We start from the raw sequence: 22477 nt of genomic DNA, 5'->3' as shown, positions 1-22477 counted from the left end.
AGCCTTGACTATGGATTTGTTACCGTGTTGACGTCATGACGCACAGACGTCATGACGTAACGCGTTACGCGTCCTGCTAACCGGAAGCGTCGACAGGGCGATTGTTGTTTAGAAACGATGAAAACGATGTTTTAAATGTGGAATGCATGATTGTAACCGCTGGGAGTTTGTGATAGTGGTCTGCAGCACGGCCATAACACAGAAATTCTCCGCTTAATCATGGCTGCAGGTTTTTAGTCGTTTTTTTCCTCTTTCTTGGCTCTGTCTTTAGCGCGAGCGGAGTGTTTTCGAGAGCTCATTAGCTAGCTAAAGCTAATCGAATGTAAACAAGCAGAGGATCAGCTGCTGTGCGATCGGAGAAAAAAAAGGGTGTTTAAAAAAAGAGGCACTGATGACAGCGAGTGATGTGATTAATTACATCTATTTCACATTAAAAGCTTGAGTTGGCATTGTTATTTAGTGAAGATATAAGATATTAAGTGTAATATCGCCGAGGACACCTCCCTCTATATTTGCTAGCTGCAGTAGTTAGACAACTCCTGCAGTTTGGACCCTGTGTTTCTGATGAAAAAACACTGAAAGCAGCACAGAAACGGGTTTGTGAAATACTTCGAGCATTGCACGTCTCTGTCACGTCAAAGAATGAACTAAATACATGAAGAGATTTTGAGCTACAAGATCACCCACCTGATTTCTTGGGGTGTAGAGTTTAAAGGTAATGCTGCAACAGTACATTAAATATCACTGCATAATTATTTTTTGCATTCAGTTGTTGCTAGCCATCTGCTTTTCTGTATTTGAATAAAGATAAACCGTCCTGGTTTCTCAGCAGGTATTAATTATGCAGTGTCCAGATATAAGAAAGCATTTAAAAAAAAAAATCTCAATAATCATTACCCCCTACCTCCTTCATATGTTTTTCTCCCAGCTGTTGAAGGTTGGAGAAGCACATCTGTCATGGCCCATCAGCAGATGCCCAGCTCGCAGAAGGCCCTAATGTTGGAGCTCAAGTCTCTCCAGGAGGAACCTGTCGAGGGCTTTCGCATAACACTGGTGGCAGAATCGGACCTGTACAACTGGGAGGTGGCCATATTCGGACCCCCGAACACACTTTATGAGGGGGGATACTTTAAGGTACATTGTATGCACGATCAGAAGTAAACCAGATTGATGAAAGAGATGGAAATGGGATTTACTTCACATCACATTACGTTACATTAATGGCATTTAGCAGATGCTCTTATCCAGAGCGACGTACAGTACACCCAGAGCAGCCTGGGGAGCAGTTGGGGGCTAGGTGCCTTGCTTAAGGGTGCTTCGGCCATTCCTGCTGGTCCAGGGAATTGAACCGGCAACCTTTTGGTCCCCAAAGCTGCTTATCAAACCTTTAGGCCATGGCTTTCCCTAGTGGTTGAGAATTTATTTTTATTTATTTATTTATTTTTTAAAAGGGCGTACTGTATGCAATTAAAAGGCAGGCATAAAATTTCAATCAGTAGGTTAAGACACTTAAAGGAGCAGGTTTTCATTTTCAAATCCCACGACTGAATACAAATTGCAAAATATGAGCCAGTAATTGCCTTTTAGGGATATCTATCTGTCTCAGAGCTGTACATTCCAGGCCAGAAAAAAGATGAACAAAAGCCTGAAAATAATTCACCACAGCAATATTGCAAATCGGCGTTTTCTAAAGGTAACTGAAAACATTACGTAAGGAATAAAACACTTGAGGAATCAAGGCCCTCCATGATTATTCCCCCCTGGAAAGATTCGTTTAAAAAAAAAAGGAGGTGTTTAGAAAAAAAATCCACCTTTTGGTGAAGTCGCTTCATCTCGCACTGAAAAAATGAGAAAAATCTAGCCTTTTATTTGAAATTTATTCAGAGGAAAAAAAACAAAAACAAATCCCTCATCAAGAAATAATTTCAACAAAAACACCTGCCACATTATCCCCTCCCTGGAAATTATAGTGAACACAATGTAATTGAAGCAGGTTTCCCATTTAAATTGTACAGTATTGAGTTGATTGGAGTGTGTAGGAACTTTTTCAAGCTGTACTCCATGACTTCCTGATTAACTAGGGAATGAATATGAGGTGACACAGAGGCTATGTTCTCTTTGTCATCCATCAACATAGGAAAGGTAAGAGAATACAAACCAAATGAGGGAGAAGTGTGTTGACCTTCATCAGTCAGGGAATGGTTATTTAAAAAAAAAAAAAAATTGGACCCCAGTTGGAACTGTTACAAACTCGCCTGGAAGAGGACCCAAGTTTATTTTTCTCCCCATGTACAGTGAGGAGAAGGGTAAGAGAGGCAAAAAAAAAATCCCCCAAGGATCACTGTTGGTGAATTCCAAGAAAAAGTAAAATCTTGGGGTTTCCAAGTCTCCAAAACCACCATCAGATGCCGCCTCCATGCCAACAGATTATTTGGAAGGTATGTGGGGGGGAGCCTTTTCTGTCAGTTAACCACAAACATAAGTACCTGAAGTTTGTGAAATGCTACTACAACTTTGACTGGAACCGTGTTCTCTGGTCTGATGGAACAAAAATGGAGCTTTATGGGAAATAAGCACTCAAGGTGGCTTTGGTGTAAAAAGAAGGATGGCTATTATGAAAAGAACCCAATCCCAGCTGTAAAACATAGTGGAAGTTATGTGATGTTTGTTTTGGGGCTGTTTTTCCTCCAAAGGCCCTGGAAACCTTGTTAGGGTCCATGGACATTTTTTTAAATCAGAATCTGGCTGCCTCTGTCAGGAAACTCAAACTGGCTCGTCATTGGATCTTCCAGCAGGACAATGATCTGATGTGTCCAAATCAACACAAAGATGGTCCACAGAATCAAGCTTCTGCCATGACCATCTCAGTCCCCTGACCTGAACCCTATTGAAAACCTGTGGTGTGAGCTGAAGAGGAGTGTACACAAGAGAGGGCCTTGGACCCTGGATGATCTGGAGAGATAGTGTAAAGAGGAATGGTCTCCGATGTCCTGCTCTATATCTCCAGCCTTATAAAATGTTATAGGAGAGACTCGGTGCTGTTTTGAAGTGTTGAATGCATGGCGCCAATAATGGTGTCGCATGCTTTTGTTGAAAATAATTATTTCTTGATGAGGGATTTGTTTTCTTTGAATAAATATTTCAATTAAAGGTTGGATTTTTCTCATTTTTTTCAGTGTGAGATGACGCAACTTCACCTAAAGGTGGATTTATTTTTTTCGAACCCTTTTTACTGATCTTTACAACGAGTGCCAATAATTCTGGAGGGCACCGTCATAAACATCGGGCTGGCATGATGCAGCCGGACTCGAAGAAGAGTTAGCGTTATTATCCTGCAGTGGATTGTTTTCCAATAACTACACACCTGCAAGTGTTTTATTGCGCTTCCTCGACAGCAATTTCTCAACATTTGTCATTTTTAATTTTTAAAAACAGCACGTTTGACGTTTTTAACCACATTTAATGTTGTGCAATGTCTGTTAAACAAGTTAGATCCTAGTTATCCCTTATATTATACAACTAGCAGTTATTTGCAGTCGTTCTTACACCAGCACGCCTCTCTCGACAGAAAAGCAGCTTATCATGTTGGCAAGAAACCACAAAGAGTCTCATGTGGTGGAAAAAGTTACTGACTGGCACTACTGTCAGGGGTGCTCTTATAAAATATTAATAGCTTCTGATCAATCGGAATCGAGAATTCAGCAGTACTGTGGTATAAATATTAACAAAGCGCACAATTTTAATAGTGATGTGCTCTGTGATGGGAGGGAATTTGGTCCAGTCTCCTAAAATTTTCCATAGCATTAAGATTCAAATATGGACAGTGATGATAGGTAGCCTGCTGTGCTATTTAATTAATTAATTATTTCTTAAGCAGTTTTGTATTGCGTTAACCGTTTTGAATTCCCCATAACCAAATTAAAGTTAAGGTCATAGACAGGTCTGCGTTAAGCAAATGCATACATTCGCTTTGCTGATGTTGAGCATCATACTGTAGGCAGCACTTGGATAGTAACACATTCTTTACACTTTGAAGCTTCTCTCCTGTTTTCTGATTACAGCCACGCCCCTAAGTACGCCTCAGGGCTGCATTTGGACAGTGACTTGCTTTTCATTGTGGCACGACTGCAACCCAGTGATGAACGCACCAGGAGAATTTGGTTCGTTTCTGATCTGGAGTCAGTGTTTAATTCGTAAATAAAATCCCTTGATTGATTTGATTTTTTTTTTTAAGTGAATGTAATGCCTTTAAACCCCACTTTTTTTTTTTCCTTGTACAAAGCAACAATCATGATATTGATTGACCATGTGTTTTCGAACCAGAGCTGATCCAAAAGGCCATAAATTAATGGAAAATCAATAAGCTCAGCCGATTTTCACGAAATCTGCCGAGACTGAACCAGAAGATCCCGAAGGCGTTCGTGATATCACACGTGTAACAATTCAGGTATCAATTTCGTCCATGTGTGCAGCAGTGGTTAGACCGGTCTTGATATGGAATCACGTTTTGGAGAGAATTCTGATAGTGATTGGGATTCTTATATGTCGGATGAAGGGGCAGATGATTCTCAAGGATATTCCAGAGTAAATGGTTATCTTTTCCAGCCCCCAAGATGAGAAACTGTCACTTCACTCAGTTCATGAGTCTTCCTCTGTAGTGCGTGTGAGATGGATGGATAGAGAGAGATGTGCAGAATGCAGTGGTTACCTTTCATCATGTTTTCCCGAACAAAACTAGAAACAAATCGAGTCTTGCAATATTGCAATCTGAGAGCATTTAACACGTTTCAGTTAATAATTAATGATGCGCACGCATTTTTCTTCCTGTTAAAGTGCATCAGATATGACAAGATCGGATGTCGCGAGCATGTAAATATTGCTCATAATCCTGCGTCTGGTGCAGTGTGTGCGCTTTTAATTCATTTTGGTCGTTACTAATGATCAGTGATGGGAATAACGGCGTTAGAAATAAACGGCGTTACTAACGGCGTTACTTTTTTTAGTAACGAGTAATCTAACTAATTACTTTTTACATCGTTATAACGCCGTTCCCGTTACTTACAATAAAATGCTCTGCGTTACTTTATTAAAGCTGTTCTCATCTGGCACGCTGCTCATTCAGCCTTTCTTTCCTCTGCTTTAGTGTGGGGCGGGGAGACGCGAGACAACGGCATAGTCAGCCAATCAGAGTAGCTTTGGACAACATACGTAGGTAGCCTCCGCCTACTGCACTACTGCACACATTTTCAATCAGAAGACACCGCGATGGCGAGCGGTCAGCCCAGCACTGCGCTTTCAAACTGGAAATACAGCATTACTTTTCATTACTTGAAATAAAAGGCAAAAATGTCTACGTGCAATGCACATTATGTCGAGGAACAAAGCGTTTGTCCTCGTCAGTGGCCAGTAATTAGTAACAATTTTAATAACTACAAAAATATATTAAATTTGATAGATGTCTTATCTCACATTGTCCCACAAAAATATTAATGTAGTGTAGATAACGTTACTAACTGGTTCTGTTAAGTGTCCATTTCAGTCATTAAACACATTTAACATTTACTTTTATTATGATTACACTAATTGAATTTTTTTTTTGGGGGGGGGACACAAAATGTAACGGAATAATTACCTTCCCTGGTAATTAGTTACTTTTATGACAAAGTAACTCCGTTACTAACTCAGTTACTTTTTGGGAAAAGTAACTAGTAACTATAACTAATTACTTTTTGAAAGTAACGTGCCCAACACTGCTAATGATATTCATTTTAAAATATTACAGTAAGGCATTGCGTACACTTTTTTTTAAAATGAACTAGATTGTTTTTCTTTCAGGGATATAGCCGTGATTGGTGTAGCGTGGTTCAGGTCAAAGAAATGACCACTAGCTATAAGCAGAGAGATCCAAGCAGACGCATGCTGTTAAAGATCCAACAGCTCGATCAGCTGATTGCTTGACATTAGTTTCTATTAACACAAGGTGGTGCACGAACATCACGTTTCACCCAGTGCACCGAGTCTCTGGCGTTGCTCATGTAAAAGCTACACGTTTCTCATTACTACTGTAATAGGTATATTATTTCTGATCTATCTGAAGGCACCCCCAAGCCATTTATTCTCCTCCCCCTCGTTTATCATTCGTTCTTCTTCCTCTGTCCCAGATGATGTGATCCTTATTCAGTTATTTATAGCCGTGGCAGATAAATGGCGTCTCAATGGGAGAGCAGAAATAGACAAGGACATAGTTCGTCTCTCTCCAGTTTCCCCTTCAGTGCTCAAATGAATTAAAAAAAAAACAACCTGAACATTTTACTTTCGCTTATACTACAGCACTGCTGAATGACGGATGTTTGGTCCTGATTGGTCAGGTGACTGTTTTTGTTTATAGCTGCTACAAGATAAGTGATAAAAGGAGCTTGTTTCGTGGACGTGCATCTGATCAAGTCAGGGAGAGAAAAGAGCAAAGCATGTGAAAGAATGGCCATCACGGATATAATGTAAGTGGGAACGGGCGTTGTCTTCTTGTGTTATCCCTTACATAACAGTACACCACGTTGTATTTTATTCCCTACGTGATGTATATTAGTAGGCTGAAGTCATTGTAGAATGATGTCATGGCCTTTAGTGATTTACTGTTCACTCTGTGTCAGTATAAAGGTCAATAATATTTGAATGTGTTCAAATATTTAATCTTTCAATCTCTGATTTGAAATTTAATGGATTTTTGGTACAGCATGTTTATTTTTCATCCAAAACATTTGCTTTATCTGATCAAGTCAACCGCAGTTCAAGCACAAGTCCGTGTGCTGAAAGAGAATCGTGAGGCGTCTAGTCCAGTGATTTTGATATATAAAAGATATAAATAAAAGTAACTAGAAATGCTTAGCGATATGCCGTTAAGGGATCTATATTCTAATAATAATAATAATAATAAGCTCAGATCAATACTAGAATTAGACTGGAGTAAATAATCAGCATTGTACTGCTGTCTTTCTTTGCCAAAGCTTCTTAACATTCTCTTTATTTGTTTCATATCTCAGCTGTCGTTGTTGCATTGTGTACCACGAGTAGAGTAGCAATGCTGTGAAAGCTCTCCGCGCTGTTCGACTGTGGGACTAGAACCAAGGTTATGTGACGTAAGCACGGCTGAATGCTTGGACAATGATAGTGGTATCTATGCAGAAACAGACTCGTGCTCCTCCCATAGCAAAGTAAATACAGCATTCAGTTTTGTTTTCACTTTTTTTTTTTTTTTTTAAATTATAAATGAAAAGGAAGTATCTCGATATAAAGGAGGAAAGAGCTGTAGTTTGGGCTGTAATTCGAATCGCGTTCTAGTACGTTACTGTTGCTATAGTAACGGCACATTCACAGGGATTTCAGTATGATGTATGCTCTACACTTGCATGTGCAGTTGTTTAAACAAAAAGTGTAACTGTTGATATGGTGGCCTTTCTGTGTGGAGTTTGCATGTTCTCCCCGTGCCCCGTGTCTGCATGGGTTTCCTCCAGGTGCTCCGGTTTCCCCCACAGTCCAAAGACATGCAGGTTAGGTTAACTGGTGACTCTAAATTGACCGTAGGTGTGAATGTGAGTGTGAATGGTTGTCTGTGTCTATGTGTCAGCCCTGTGATGACCTGGCGACTTGTCCAGGGTGTACCCTGCCTTTCTCCCGTAGTCAGCTGAGATAGGCTCCAGCTTGCCTGCGACCTTGTAGAAGGATAAAGTGGCTAGAGATGATATGAGTTTCCAGTCTCAGTGCTTCGTAACAGCAATAAGTTTTCCACCATAGAGCTTCTTGTTAACCTGAGAACCTTATTTTTGTCATAACTTAAAGAGAAAGAAAATCGAGAGGCTGGTGAGAGGACAATCAATGCCTGCTATAATTGAAGCCATAGCGGAGCTCCATGCTTAAGAGAATATGGGAATGCATCGACCTGATTTTTGATGGCGTTTGCGTCCATACATACGAACGACGTACGTGTACCACCACCAGGAGCCTGATCATAAGTGCAAGGCAACATGTATCTCATACGCATCTGACCACCGGACAACGAAATTTGTATCTTTATTTGCATAAGATAGATAGATAGGTTTTTATCCAGCGCTTATTTTTAATTTGCTTTTAAAAAAAATAACCTGGGATTATATGCTAATAATGTAGTAGCTCTTGGCATTAAGAACAACAGCAGTGTCTCTGACTGGTGCAGATGTGTTTTATTCCTCTTGAACATGAGCATAGCATCGAACACCGTACAAGCGAAAGAAAACAAGAATTCACGTAACATGGTTGTAAACAAATGCACAATTTTGCAGAGTAATATCTACAGACTAGGCTGTGAACGTTACACACCTTGCTCGGCTCAACCAAACCTCTACCAGTTCGCCAAACGTGCACCATTAGCCTCTGTGCTCAAAGTCTCGTACTAAACCTCAGTTCAACCAATGCGCCGAACTCAAACAGGACACACTCAATAAACAGCGCACACAAACTTTACGTTGTGCGTGAATGACGTATCAGGGTGACAGACAGCAAAGCTTACATGTAAAATAACATACTACACTAAACCTCTGATGGAGGCACATGGAGAATATAAACACAACAGTGAGCATCTGTAGCATAACAAATACAGCTTCCTGGGCTGACAGCTCTGCCCAGAACATGAATAATGAGTGACAGCTCTGGCCGCCACTTAGAAACATGTTTTACACTCATCGGGAGCTTCTCTTTTAGGCAGCGACTAAATATGTATATTAACAGGAACAGATCTGTTTGTACACGTTCCACAACATTACACGTAACTACACCGCATTCCAAATTATTATGCAAATTAGATTTAAAGGAACAGTCCACCATATTTCCATAATGAAATATGCTCTTATCTGAATTGAGACGAGCTGCTCCGTACCTCTCCGAGCTTTGCGCGACCTCCCAGTCAGTCAGACGCAGTCAGACGCGCTGTCACTCCTGTTAGCAATGTAGCTAGGCTCAGTATGGCCAATGGTATTTTTTTGGGGCTGTAGTTAGATGCGACCAAACTCTTCCGCGTTTTTCCTGTTTACGTAGGTTTATATGACCAGTGATATGAAACAAGTTCAGTTACACAAATTGAAATGTAGCGATTTTCTATGCTATGGAAAGACCGCACTATAATGACAGGCGTACTAACACCTTCTGCGCACTTCAGCAGCGCATTGATACGGAGCTCAGATATCAATGCGCTGCCGAAGCGCGCAGAAGGTGTTAGTACGCCTGTCATTATAGTGTGGACTTTCCATAGCATAGAAAATCGCTACGTTTCAATTTGTGTAACTGAACTTGTTTCATATCACTGGTCATATAAACCTATGTAAACAGGAAAAACGCGGAAGAGTTTGGTCGCATCTAACTACAGCCCCAAAAAATACCGTTGGCCATACTGAGCCTAGCTACATTGCTAACAGGAGTGACAGCGCGTCTGACTGCGTCTGACTGACTGGGAGGTCGCGCAAAGCTCAGATAGGTACGGAGCAGCTTGTCTCAATTCAGATAAGAGCATATTTCATTATGGAAATACGGTGGACTGTTCCTTTAAGTGTCATAAAGATATTTAATTTTTTGTTTTTCAATTAAACTCATGGATTGACAGGGCTCTTTGGATCACTGAAATCAATCTCAGACACCAGTGATAATTAGTTTGCCAGGTGAGCCCAATTAAAGGAAACTACTTAAAGTGCATATCCTGGACCAATTTCGTTGTTTTTTTTTATATGAAAGTATGTCCCTTTACACACTCACCTAGAAGGGTAATTTTGCACAAGGTTATCTGTCTACAGCAGAAAAAAGAAAAAAAAAAACGCGTCTGGAAAAATCCCAAGATAGTCTGGAGCCAGATTCGTGACGTTACCTGCGGAAGCGCCAGCAGGCTGCGAGAGCTTGCACGGTTTCAGTGCACAGCCTGTGTAGACCAAGTTTAGCAGCGAGCGATTTTTGCATTGAAATATGGAATTGTCACCTGAGCGCAATGTTACTTCACCTTTGGATGAAGAATAGAATGAGATGTCAGAATTGGGGCTTCATCTGTTTGGATTTGATGATGATTCAAGTAGTGAAGACGACGGAGACAACACCGGGGACGTAAATAATACGGTTGTTTTCTCATAAACAAACCAGCGCTGACGTAGGATTCAGAAGGAGGCGTCCCGCACGTGACGTCACAAAAATCAACGTTTGCCGGGAAATCCAAATGCCAAGTTTTTTCAGAGGTGGATGAATTCGCCTCAAATGGCTTGATTTCAACTGAATTTTTCTGGTATTGCGCAAGGTAAAAAAATTGAACAAAATGCAAAATGTGACAGATATTTGACCAAAGTTTAATATAAAATAGGAGAATTACATTGATCTTGTTCCTGAATTTACCCGTGATATGCATTTTAAGAAGGACATTCCACATTATTAAGCAGGCCACAGGTTTCAAGCAATATGGGAAAGAAAAAGGATCTCTCTGCTGCCGAAAAGCGTCAAATAGTGCAATGTCTTGGACAAGGTATGAAAACCATTAGATATTTCATGAAAACTTAAGCATGATCATCATACCGTGAAGAGATTTGTGGCTGACTCGGAGCACAGACGGGTTCATGCAGATAAAGGCATAATGAGGAAGGTTTCTGCCAGACAAATTCATCAGATTAAGAGAGCAGCTGCTAAAATGCCATTACAAAGCAGCAAACAGGTATTTGAAGCTGCTGGTGCATCTGGAGTCTCGTGAACCTCAAGGTGTAGGATCCTCCAGAGGCTTGCAGTTGTGCATAAACCTACTATTCGGCCACCCCAACCAATGCTCACAAGCAGAAACGGTTGCAGTGGGCTCAGAAATACATGAAGACTAATTTTCAAACAGTCTTGTTTACTGATGAGTGCTGTGCAACCTTGGATGGTCCAGATGGATGGAGTAGTGGATGGCTACCATGTCCCAACAAGGCTGCGACGTTAGCAAGGAGGTGGCGGAGTCATGTTTTGGGCCGGAATCATGGGGGAGAGGGTCCCTGAAGGTGTGAAAATGACCTCGGTAAAGTATATAGAGTTTCTGACTGACCACTTTCTCCCATGGTACAAAAAGAAGAACCGTGCCTTCTGTAGCAAAATTATCTTCATGCATGACAATGCACCATCTCATGCTGCAAAGAATACCTCTGTGTCATTGGCTGCTATGGGCATAAAAGGAGAGAAGCTCATGGTGTGACCCCCATCCTCTCCTGACCTCAACCCTATTGAGAACCTTTGGAGTATCCTCAAGCAAAAGATCTATGAGGGTGGGAGGCAGTTCACATCAAAACAGCAGCTCTGGGAGGCTATTCTGACATCCTGCAAAGAAATTCAAGCAGAAAATCTCCAAAAACTCACAAGTTCAATGGATGCAAGAATTGTGAAGGTGATCTCAAAGAAGGGGGCCAATGTTAACATGTAACTTGGCCTGTTAAGATGTTTTTGATATAGCTTTTGATTTCAGTAAATATGACCACCTAATGCTGCAAATTCAACAAATGACCATTTTCAGTTCTTTACAGCCTGTACAATGTTTTGAAACTCTGTTGTGCATAATAATTTGGAACAGTGCATTTTGAGTTTTTTTTTTGAAAAAATACTGTTATTGGGAGGTTTGTTCAATAAAATTCGATTTATACTCTAATGGTTGATGACTTGAAAATTATACTGATGGTCATTTGCATCGACCATTTAAGAAATTCAGAGAAAAATATAATTTGCATAATAATTTGGAACATGGTGTATAAAGAAGCACAAAGTGTCAATCTCCCTATCGTTCCCATTGCATTGTTGATTCTTTTCTCTATAGCAGCATGCCTTGGAGAGAGAGAGAGAGAGAGAGAGAGTGTTTAACATAAACCCTGTACACTTCTTTTTTTTTTTTTTAAATACAAAGTATTATATCTTTTTGACACATTACTGAAGACATTTGATGGTATCAGTGCTGAAAAATTGCCAGCCATGTCGTTTTGTCTGACGCTCATTAGCACTATGAAAGAACAGAAGCACACGGAGGAAAGTATCGCCACCCACATAAAACACTAACCTAACACAATACTGCTGCTTCTCTTTCTCTAGGCCCATATAAAGTTCCCCATCGACTACCCGTACTCCCCACCAACCTTCCGCTTCCTAACCAAGATGTGGCACCCGAATATTTACGAGGTAAGTGTAACAATTTATTGTATGCATTTTGTTTCAATTTATATTTGAACGTTGTAGAAGAAACTATAGTAATAACTTTGTGTGTGTGTGTGTGCACCGAGAATGGTGACGTGTGCATTTCCATCTTGCATCCTCCTGTGGATGACCCTCAGAGTGGAGAGTTACCTTCCGAGAGGTGGAACCCTACACAGAATGTCAGGTAGAACTGTTTGAAGTTATTTATTTATTTATTTTTAAAGTTTTAGTATAACGTGTCCACGTGGGTTTCCTCCGGGTACTCTGGTTTCCCCCGCAGTCCAAAGACATGCAGGTGAGGTTAACTGGTGACTCTAAATTGACCGTAGGTGTGAATGTGAGTGTGAATGGTTGTCTGCGTCTGTGTGTCAGCCCTGTGATGACCTGGCGACTTGTCCAGGGTGTACCCCGCCTTTCGCCCATAGTCAGCTGGGATAGGCTCCAGCTTGCCTGCGACCCTGTAGAACAGGATAAAGCGGCTAGAGATAATGAGATGAGTATAACGTGTATCAAACAGCCTTGCTATTGTCTTTTTCTTTCTTTAGAACTATCTTGCTGAGCGTGATCTCACTGCTGAATGAGCCTAACACGTTTTCCCCAGCTAACGTGGATGCTTCGGTCATGTTCCGCAAATGGAGGGACAGCAAAGGAAAGGACAAGGAGTACGCCGAGATCATCCGGTACAAACATTTCTGCTCGTTATTCAGAGAGCGAGAGGAGGAATGGGGGGGAGAGACGAGAGAGCGTGAGATGGGGACGGGGGGAGAGACGAGAGAGCGCGCGCGAGGGGGGGAGAGACGAGAGAGCGCGCGCGAGGGGGGGAGAGACGAGAGAGCGCGCGCGAGGGGGGGAGAGACGAGAGAGCGCGCGCGAGGGGGGGAGAGACGAGAGAGCGCGCGCGAGGGGGGGAGAGACGAGAGAGCGCGCGCGAGGGGGGGAGAGACGAGAGAGCGCGCGCGAGGGGGGGAGAGACGAGAGAGCGCGCGCGCGAGGGGGGGAGAGACGAGAGAGCGCGCGCGAGGGGGGGGAGAGACGAGAGAGAGCGCGCGAGGGGGGGGAGAGACGAGAGAGAGCGCGCGAGGGGGGGGAGAGACGAGAGAGAGCGCGCGAGGGGGGGGAGAGACGAGAGAGAGCGCGCGAGGGGGGGGAGAGACGAGAGAGAGCGCGCGAGGGGGGGGAGAGACGAGAGAGAGCGCGCGAGGGGGGGGAGAGACGAGAGAGAGAGCGCGCGAGGGGGGGGAGAGACGAGAGAGAGCGCGCGAGGGGGGGGAGAGACGAGAGAGAGCGCGCGAGGGGGGGGAGAGACGAGAGAGAGCGCGCGAGGGGGGGGAGAGACGAGAGAGAGCGCGCGAGGGGGGGGGAGAGACGAGAGAGAGAGCGCGCGAGGGGGGGGGAGGAGAGAGAGAGCGCGCGAGGGGGGAGAGGAGAGAGAGAGAGAGCGCGCGAGGGGGGAGAGGAGAGAGAGAGAGAGCGCGCGAGGGGGGAGAGGAGAGAGAGAGAGCGCGCGAGGGGGGAGAGGAGAGAGAGAGAGCGCGCGAGGGGGGAGAGGAGAGAGAGAGAGCGCGCGAGGGGGGAGAGGAGAGAGAGAGAGCGCGCGAGAGGGGAGAGGAGAGAGAGAGAGCGCGCGAGGGGGGAGAGGAGAGAGAGAGAGCGCGCGAGGGGGGAGAGGAGAGAGAGAGAGCGCGCGAGGGGGGAGAGGAGAGAGAGAGAGCGCGCGAGGGGGGAGAGGAGAGAGAGAGAGCGCGCGAGGGGGGAGAGGAGAGAGAGAGAGCGCGCGAGGGGGGAGAGGAGAGAGAGAGAGCGCGCGAGGGGGGAGAGGAGAGACGAGAGCGCGCGAGGGGGGAGAGGAGAGACGAGAGCGCGCGAGGGGGAGACGGGGGGAGAGACGAGGACGGGGAGAGAGACGAGAGAGAGCGCGAGAGGGGGACGGGGAGAGACGAGAGAGCGCGCGAGAGGGGGACGGGGAGAGACGAGAGAGCGCGCGCGAGGGGGACGGGGAGAGACGAGAGAGCGCGCGCGAGAGGGGAGAGAGGGCGCACTAGGGGAGAGAGGGCGCGCGAGGGGGAGACGGGGGGAGAGAGGGCGCGCGAGGGGGAGACGGGGGGAGAGAGGGCGCGCGAGGGGGAGACGGGGGGAGAGAGGGCGCGCGAGGGGGAGACGGGGGAGAGAGGGCGCGCGAGGGGGAGACGGGGGGAGAGAGGGCGCGCGAGGGGGAGACGGGGGGAGAGAGGGCGCGCGAGGGGGAGACGGGGGGAGAGAGGGCGCGCGAGGGGGAGACGGGGGGAGAGAGGGCGCGCGAGGGGGAGACGGGGGGAGAGAGGGCGCGCGAGGGGGAGACGGGGGGAGAGAGGGCGCGCGAGGGGGAGACGGGGGGAGAGAGGGCGCGCGAGGGGGACGGGGGGAGAGACGAGAGAGGGGGACGGGGGAGAGACGAGAGAGGGGGACGGGGGGAGAGACGAGAGAGGGGGACGGGGGGAGAGATGAGAGAGAGCGCGAGAGGGGGACGGGGAGAGACGAGAGCGCGCGAGAGGGGGACGGGGGGAGAGACGAGAGAGGGGGACGGGGGGAGAGATGAGAGAGAGCGCGAGAGGGGGACGGGGAGAGACGAGAGCGCGCGAGAGGGGGACGGGGAGAGACGAGAGCGCGCGCGAGAGGGGGACGGGGAGAGACGAGAGAGCGCGCGAGAGGGGGACGGGGAGAGACGAGAGGGCGCGCGAGGGGGAGACGGGGGGAGAGAGGGCGCGCGAGGGGGAGACGGGGGGAGAGAGGGCGCGCGAGGGGGAGACGGGGGGAGAGAGGGCGCGCGAGGGGGACGGGGGGAGAGACGAGAGAGGGGGACGGGGGAGAGACGAGAGAGGGGGACGGGGGGAGAGACGAGAGAGGGGGACGGGGGGAGAGATGAGAGAGAGCGCGAGAGGGGGACGGGGAGAGACGAGAGCGCGCGAGAGGGGGACGGGGGGAGAGACGAGAGAGGGGGACGGGGGGAGAGATGAGAGAGAGCGCGAGAGGGGGACGGGGAGAGACGAGAGCGCGCGAGAGGGGGACGGGGAGAGACGAGAGCGCGCGCGAGAGGGGGACGGGGAGAGACGAGAGAGCGCGCGAGAGGGGGACGGGGAGAGACGAGAGAGCGCGCGAGAGGGGGACGGGGAGAGACGAGAGCGCGCGCGAGAGGGGGACGGGGAGAGACGAGAGCGCGCGCGAGAGGGGGACGGGGAGAGACGAGAGAGCGCGCGAGAGGGGGACGGGGAGAGACGAGAGAGCGCGCGAGAGGGGGACGGGGAGAGACGGGGGAGAGAGCGCACTAGGGGAGAGAGGGCGCGCGAGGGGGGAGAGGGCGCGCGAGGGCGGAGACGGGAGAGAGAGCGCGAGAGGGGGACGGGGAGAGACGAGAGAGCGCGCGCGAGGGGGAGACGGGGGGAGAGACGAGAGGGGGAGACGGGGGGAGAGACGAGAGAGGGGGACGGGGGGAGAGACGAGAGAGAGCGCGAGAGGGGGATGGGGAGAGACGAGAGAGCGCGTGAGAGGGGGACGGGGAGAGACGAGAGAGTGCGCGCGAGGGGGGAGAGAGCGCACTAGGGGAGAGAGGGCGCGCGAGGGGGGAGACAGGGGAGAGACGAGAGAGGGGGACGGGGAGAGAGGCGAGAGGGGGACGGGGAGAGACGAGAGAGCGCGAGAGGGGGACGGGGAGAGACGAGAGAGCGCGCGAGGGGGGGAGAGACGAGAGAGGGCGCGCGAGGGGGGAGAGGGCGCGCGAGGGGGGAGACGGGGGAGAGACGAGAGAGGGGGGGGGAGAGACGAGAGAGGGGGACGGGGGGAGAGACTAGAGAGGGGGACGGGGGAGAGACTAGAGAGGGGGACGGGGAGAGACGAGAGAGGGGGACGGGGAGAGACGAGAGAGGGGGACGGGGAGAGAGACGAGAGAGGGGGACGGGGAGAGAGACGAGAGAGAGCGCGAGAGGGGGACGGGGAGAGACGAGAGAGCGCGCGCGAGGGGAGAGAGAGCGCGCGAGGGGAGAGACGAGAGGGCGCGCGAGGGGGGGAGAGACGAGAGAGGGCGCGCGAGGGGGGGAGAGACGAGAGAGGGCGCGCGAGGGGGGAGAGACGAGAGAGGGCGCGCGAGGGTGGGAGAGACGAGAGAGCGCGCGCGAGGGGGGGAGAGACGAGAGAGCGCGCGCGAGGGGAGAGAGGGCGCGCGAGAGGAGAGAAAGAGAGCGCACGAGGGGGAGAGACGAGAGAGGGGGACGAGGACGGGGAGAGAGATGAGAGAGAGCGCGAGAGGGGGACGGGGAGAGACGAGAGAGCACGCGCGAGGGGGGGAGAGACGAGAGAGCGCGCGCGAGGGGAGAGAGGGCGCGCGAGGGGGAGACGGGGGGAGAGACGAGAGGGGGAGACGGGGGGAGAGACGAGAGGGGGAGACGGGGGGAGAGACGAGAGAGGGGGACGGGGGAGAGACGAGAGAGGGGGACGGGGAGAGAGACGAGAGAGGAGGACGGGGAGAGAGACGAGAGAGCGCGCGCGAGGGGAGAGAGGGCGCGCGAGGGGGAGACGGGGGGAGAGACGAGAGAGGGGGACGGGGGAGAGACGAGAGAGGGGGACGGGGAGAGAGACGAGAGAGGAGGACGGGGAGAGAGACGAGAGAGCGCGTGCGAGGGGGACGGGGAGAGACGAGAGAGCGCGCGCGAGGGGAGAGAGAGCGCGCGAGGGGAGAGACGAGAGGGCGCGCGAGGGGGGGAGAGACGAGAGAGGGCGCGCGAGGGGGGGAGAGACGAGAGAGGGCGCGCGAGGGGGGAGAGACGAGAGAGGGCGCGCGAGGGTGGGAGAGACGAGAGAGCGCGCGCGAGGGGGGGAGAGACGAGAGAGCGCGCGCGAGGGGAGAGAGGGCGCGCGAGAGGAGAGAAAGAGAGCGCACGAGGGGGAGAGACGAGAGAGGGGGACGAGGACGGGGAGAGAGATGAGAGAGAGCGCGAGAGGGGGACGGGGAGAGACGAGAGAGCACGCGCGAGGGGGGGAGAGACGAGAGAGCGCGCGCGAGGGGAGAGAGGGCGCGCGAGGGGGAGACGGGGGGAGAGACGAGAGGGGGAGACGGGGGGAGAGACGAGAGGGGGAGACGGGGGGAGAGACGAGAGAGGGGGACGGGGGAGAGACGAGAGAGGGGGACGGGGAGAGAGACGAGAGAGGAGGACGGGGAGAGAGACGAGAGAGCGCGCGCGAGGGGAGAGAGGGCGCGCGAGGGGGAGACGGGGGGAGAGACGAGAGAGGGGGACGGGGGAGAGACGAGAGAGGGGGACGGGGAGAGAGACGAGAGAGGAGGACGGGGAGAGAGACGAGAGAGCGCGTGCGAGGGGGACGGGGAGAGAGACGAGAGAGCGCGCGCGAGGGGGACGGGGAGAGACGAGAGAGCGCGCGCGAGGGGAGAGAGAGCGCACTAGGGGAGAGGGCGCGCGAGGGGGGAGACGGGGGAGAGACGAGAGAGGGGGACGGGGAGAGACGAGAGAGGGGGACGGGGAGAGAGACGAGAGAGAGCGCGAGAGGGGGACGGGGAGAGACGAGAGAGGGCGCGCGAGGGGGGAGAGGACGCGCGAGGGGGGAGACGGGGGAGAGACGAGAGAGGGGGACGGGGAGAGACAAGAGAGGGGGACGGGGAGAGACGAGAGAGGGGGACGGGGAGAGAGACGAGAGAGAGCGCGAGAGGGGGACGGGGAGAGACGAGAGAGCGCGCGAGGGGGGGGGAGAGACGAGAGAGCGCACGCGCGCGAGGGGGGGAGAGACGAGCGAGAGCGCGCGAGAGGAGAGAGGGCGCGCGAGAGGAGAGAGGGCGCGCGAGGGGAGAGAGGGCGCGCGAGGGGAGAGAGGGCGCGCGAGGGGAGAGAGGGCGCGCGAGGGGAGAGAGGGCGCGCGAGGGGAGAGACGAGAGCGCGTGCGAGGGGGGGAGAGACGAGAGAGCGCGCGCGAGGGGGGGAGAGACGAGAGAGCGCGCGCGCGAGGGGAGAGAGGGCGCGCGAGGGGGGAGACGGGGGAGAGACGAGAGAGGGGGACGGGGAGAGAGACGAGAGAGAGCGCGAGAGGGGGACGGGGAGAGACGAGAGAGAGCTCGCGCGAGGGGGGGAGAGACGAGAGAGCGCGCGCGAGGGGGGGAGAGACGAGAGAGCGCACGCGAGGGGGGGAGAGGAGAGAGCGCGCGCGAGAGGAGAGAGAGCGCGCGAGGGGAGAGAGGGCGCGCGAGGGGAGAGAGGGCGCGCGAGGGGGGAGAGGGCGCGCGAGGGGAGAGTGGGGAGAGAGGGCGCGCGAGGGGAGAGAGACGAGAGCGCGCGCGCGAGGAGGGGAGAGACGAGAGAGCGCGAGGGGGGGAGAGACGAGAGAGCGCGCGCGAGGGGGGAGAGGAGAGACGAGAGCGCGCGAGGGGGAGACGGGGGGAGAGACGAGAGAGAGCGCGAGAGGGGGACGGGGAGAGACGAGAGAGAGAGCGCGAGAGGGGGACGGGGAGAGACGAGAGAGAGAGCGCGAGCGGGGGACGGGGAGAGACGAGAGAGAGCGCGAGCGGGGGACGGGGAGAGACGAGAGAGCGCGCGCGAGGGGGGAGAGACGAGAGAGCGCGCGCGAGGGGGGGAGAGACGAGAGAGCGCGCGCGAGGGGGGGAGAGACGAGAGAGCGCGCGCGAGGGGGGGAGAGACGAGAGAGCGCGCGCGAGGGGGGGGAGAGACGGGAGGGACGAGAGGGAGCGTGCGAGGGGGGGAGGGACAAGAGGGAGCGCGCGAGGGGGGGAGAGACGAGAGGGAGCGCGAGGGGGGGACGGACGAGAGGGAGCGCGAGGGGGGGACGGACGAGAGGGCGCGCGCGAGGGGGGGACGGACGAGAGGGAGCGCGCGAGGGGGGGACGGACGGGAGGCAGCGCGCGAGGGGGGACGGACGGGAGGCAGCGCGCGAGGGGGGACGGACGAGAGGCAGCGCGCGAGGGGGGACGGACGAGAGAGAGAGAGAGGGAGCGGGCATATGTAGGTTTCACACTAGAGAAGAGTGGTGACATGCAGCAAACGTTACACACTGAAAAGCAAAACCTCGAGTGGAAAAACAATCAGGGTTGGGTTTCCTAAAAGCCTCTTAACACTAAGAGCATCTTAACTAAGAGAGTGAGTGTTCATTGTGCTGCTCGCTCTACCATTTAACGGTGATTTTTGTGCTGTGATGCTTTTGGGAAACTCAGGCCTGAAGCGTTAATTCCTTACTTGTGCTAGGAATTAAATAAGAAGTGAATGTAATAATTCACTGGATTTCACATTCATTCATGCCCCACTGATATGTAGTCACTGTCCAATCCCAGCCCGAAGTCTTGCTTGATTATAATGGGGATGTAGTTATAATCAAAGAAGTGGCTGAAAGTGTGGGGGTGTGTGTGTGTGTGTAGGAAGCAGGTGCTGTCGACGAAGGCGGATGCAGAGCGGGACGGCGTCAAGGTGCCCACCACGCTAGCTGAATATTGCATCCAGACCAAAGTGCCTTCTCACGACAGCAGCTCCGATTTGCTGTACGATGACCTCTACGACGACGACATCGAGGAAGAGGACGATGACGATGACGAAGCGGAGGCCGGAGGGCCAGCTGGGGACATGAGCACAGACTGCTACGGCGATGAGGAGGACTCTGGGAACGAGGAGTCTTGATGCCGTGATGCTCCCCTTCCCCCTTTCCACCGTACTCCACTCTGTGTCTGTTTAAGCTGCTGATCTTTTTCCAGTTGATCTGAAACATCATTTCTCCCTCCTGCACACGTGCTGCGTGAGGCAGAACCCTGCACTGGGTTTTTCGAGCCCGAATAAACGAGCCCTGGCAGAGTCTTTCAAGCAAGGACAGCACTCTAACACCACTTTCATCACACCTTGTGTGAATTTTTTTTAATGGAAGAATATTTTAAAGGTAGTCCACTAAAGTGTTGAAATGGTTTCTGATTGAAAACCTAAAGGAATAGTTCAGGAACAGAAATCAATCCCTCTTTACTGCAGACGTTCTTGATCAGTGGTTGGGTTTCCCAAAAGCATCTTAACGCTAAGAGCATCTTAACTAGGAGAGTGAGTGTTCACTGTGCTGCTCGCTCTACCATTTAATGATCTTTGTGCTCCAGTGCTTTTGGGAAACTCAGGCCAGTTTGGTGTCTGTTTGCCGTTCTTGTTTGGATTTGGATCAGAGCTGTTAGGCTAGTGTATGTAACGTGTACCAAAAGTAATGGCACACAGACTTGCAGTTGTGATTTAGGATATAGTATGATTTTCTGTAAACATAAACCAAGCTGGTGATGAACATCCATGTTAGAAAACCAGAAAATATTTATTTATTTATTTTTAAAGTATTGGATAAAAAAAAAAACAACTGGATCAAGTATACCAAATACAGTTCCACTTTAAAATTTTATTTTTATTATTATTGATTACCTGCCCTTTTTTTAAGCTAAGTAATTTATTTGAAGGCGCGATGACGCATCTTAACGATTTTATTTTGAAGTAACTACATCAGATTTTGCATGTGCATTCAAGGATTAAGAGTTTACTTATTAATTATATGTAAAAACTACACACTCAAATATCAGACACCAAACAGTCCTTTCTGATCAACATTTTGGGTAGATCATCAAAATTCACTTTGATGATTTCTCTCTTTTTAAAATAAGTTGTTTTATTTTAATAACCACAGATCTGTCTCACTTTCCCAGCATCCATCTTCCTCAGCCTGCCTCGAAACCTCAGGGCTTTTGGATACTCGCGCCTCCCAGTCCAGTCCTTTTCAAGCGTCTTTGTCTCTCCGTCAAACTTCCCTAGCGTTCTTTCTGACGTCTCAGTTTTGTTCTGTTCCTGAACTGTCCTTTAGCAAAAGCAGGTGACACGAATTCGTGCTGTTTTCATATTTCTACAAGCTTGAGTGCCACTCCGCTCAGCCACCTGTGTATGATGACCGATGATATGATCTCTGCTTTTATGTAGTTTTTCCAGGTAAGTATTTGAGATGGAAGGAGGAAATGGTGAAAAAGGGTTTCGCTGCATGCACCTTTTCCCGAGTCTTTTGAGCCATTCAGTTCTAGTGTCAAAGGTGGTAATGAAGTTGTTTTAAGGTGCTACTGCAGTGTAAAGAACCATCGCAGCATCAGCATGGACACCGGGATCTCAGCTACAGATGTCCAGAAATTTGGTAGGCAGACTTTTATTATGATGAAGATGCTAAGTGAGTACTTTTGACCCTTTTTTTGGGGGGGAAAAAAAAAACAAGTGTTGCCGGTGATGATTTAAGAGTGCACAAATTCTAAGTATATGCATTTAGTTGCACCGTGGATTGGTTGCACCTAACCGTTGCTGTTTCTTGCGTTTGATTTTGGATCAGAGCTGACTTTGACTTTTGTTCCTGTAGTTTGACGATGAACTTGATTTTACCAGTTGTTTGGGTCTGGGGTTGGAGATTACAGACTGCCAAGGACACTTGATGTCTCGATGAGCTGTCTTCAGTCCAGACCAAAAGTTTTTGCTTTGTCAGAGCTTTTTTTTTTTTCTCTTTTCTTTTTGGCCACGAGCATGCATGTGTGTTTGTTTTAACGTGTTTTCTATTATGAATTTAGGCACAAACCGTGCCCTCAGTGATGGGCTGGGGCGTCGAATTTAATACGCATGGGGTCTCGGGTACACCCTTGCTGAATCCCAGCAAATTAGCCAAGGACGCTGATGATCCTGTTCTTAGAAACTGTAAAGAGGAGATGTGATAAGTGGAACAACACTTAGCTGGGGTTGGAGCTAACGGACAAACTTTCATCCTCTTTATTGTTCTTAGAATAAAGCGGCATGAAAAACAAACATATTTGTGTTCACAGTGGGATGATTGGAGACAGTACAAAAAACATTGCAATTTTAAAGAAGGTGATCTAAATCCCTGTGAATCATCTAAATGACTTCTCGTACCTTCAGAAACTCCTGACTTGGATCAGCCATGGATCGTCTATTATTTGTGTGTCATGGGTGTGTTTTTTGGAAATAATGTTCACCACTGTTAAGGATCTCTCGTCACACGATATGGACATGAACTCGCAATCCTTTACCACGCCTTATTAAGGATGCTAAATGATTTCATCATGGTTTGCTTTCAATTCCTTTTGTTTCTCTTATTGTAGTGTTGTAACAAGCCGAACCACATTAAACAATTATTCACTTAAGAAAAAAAAACTGCAACAAGGTGCTATGTTTATTATTACTACACATATGCAGTGCAATTAAAAAAGAAAAAGTTAGTAAGGAATAAAACA

General features: G+C 50.0%; 1 protein-coding gene across 2 annotated transcripts; it reads left to right on the top strand.

Moving 5' to 3' along the window:
• Window positions 1-79: 79 nt before the first annotated feature.
• ube2r2 (ubiquitin-conjugating enzyme E2R 2) lies at window positions 80-22397 on the top strand. 2 transcript variants are annotated; one of them, XM_060935492.1, is made up of 6 exons: window positions 80-715; window positions 929-1134; window positions 12103-12189; window positions 12342-12388; window positions 12750-12884; window positions 19607-22397. In XM_060935492.1, the coding sequence occupies exons 2-6, from the start codon at window positions 958-960 to the stop codon at window positions 19860-19862; spliced, it is 702 nt and encodes a 233-aa protein (XP_060791475.1). In that variant the 5' UTR covers window positions 80-715; window positions 929-957; the 3' UTR covers window positions 19863-22397. The 2 variants fall into 2 exon arrangements, with proteins under 2 accessions (XP_060791475.1, XP_060791474.1); XM_060935491.1 differs by having other exon boundaries at window positions 12291-12388.
• Window positions 22398-22477: the final 80 nt, after the last annotated feature.

The sequence above is a fragment of the Neoarius graeffei genome, chromosome 12 (assembly GCF_027579695.1).
Source record: "Neoarius graeffei isolate fNeoGra1 chromosome 12, fNeoGra1.pri, whole genome shotgun sequence".
Lineage (NCBI taxonomy): Eukaryota > Metazoa > Chordata > Actinopteri > Siluriformes > Ariidae > Neoarius > Neoarius graeffei.
Note: the sequence above shows the minus strand (reverse complement) of the source record. Positions and strands in the feature narration are given on the sequence as shown.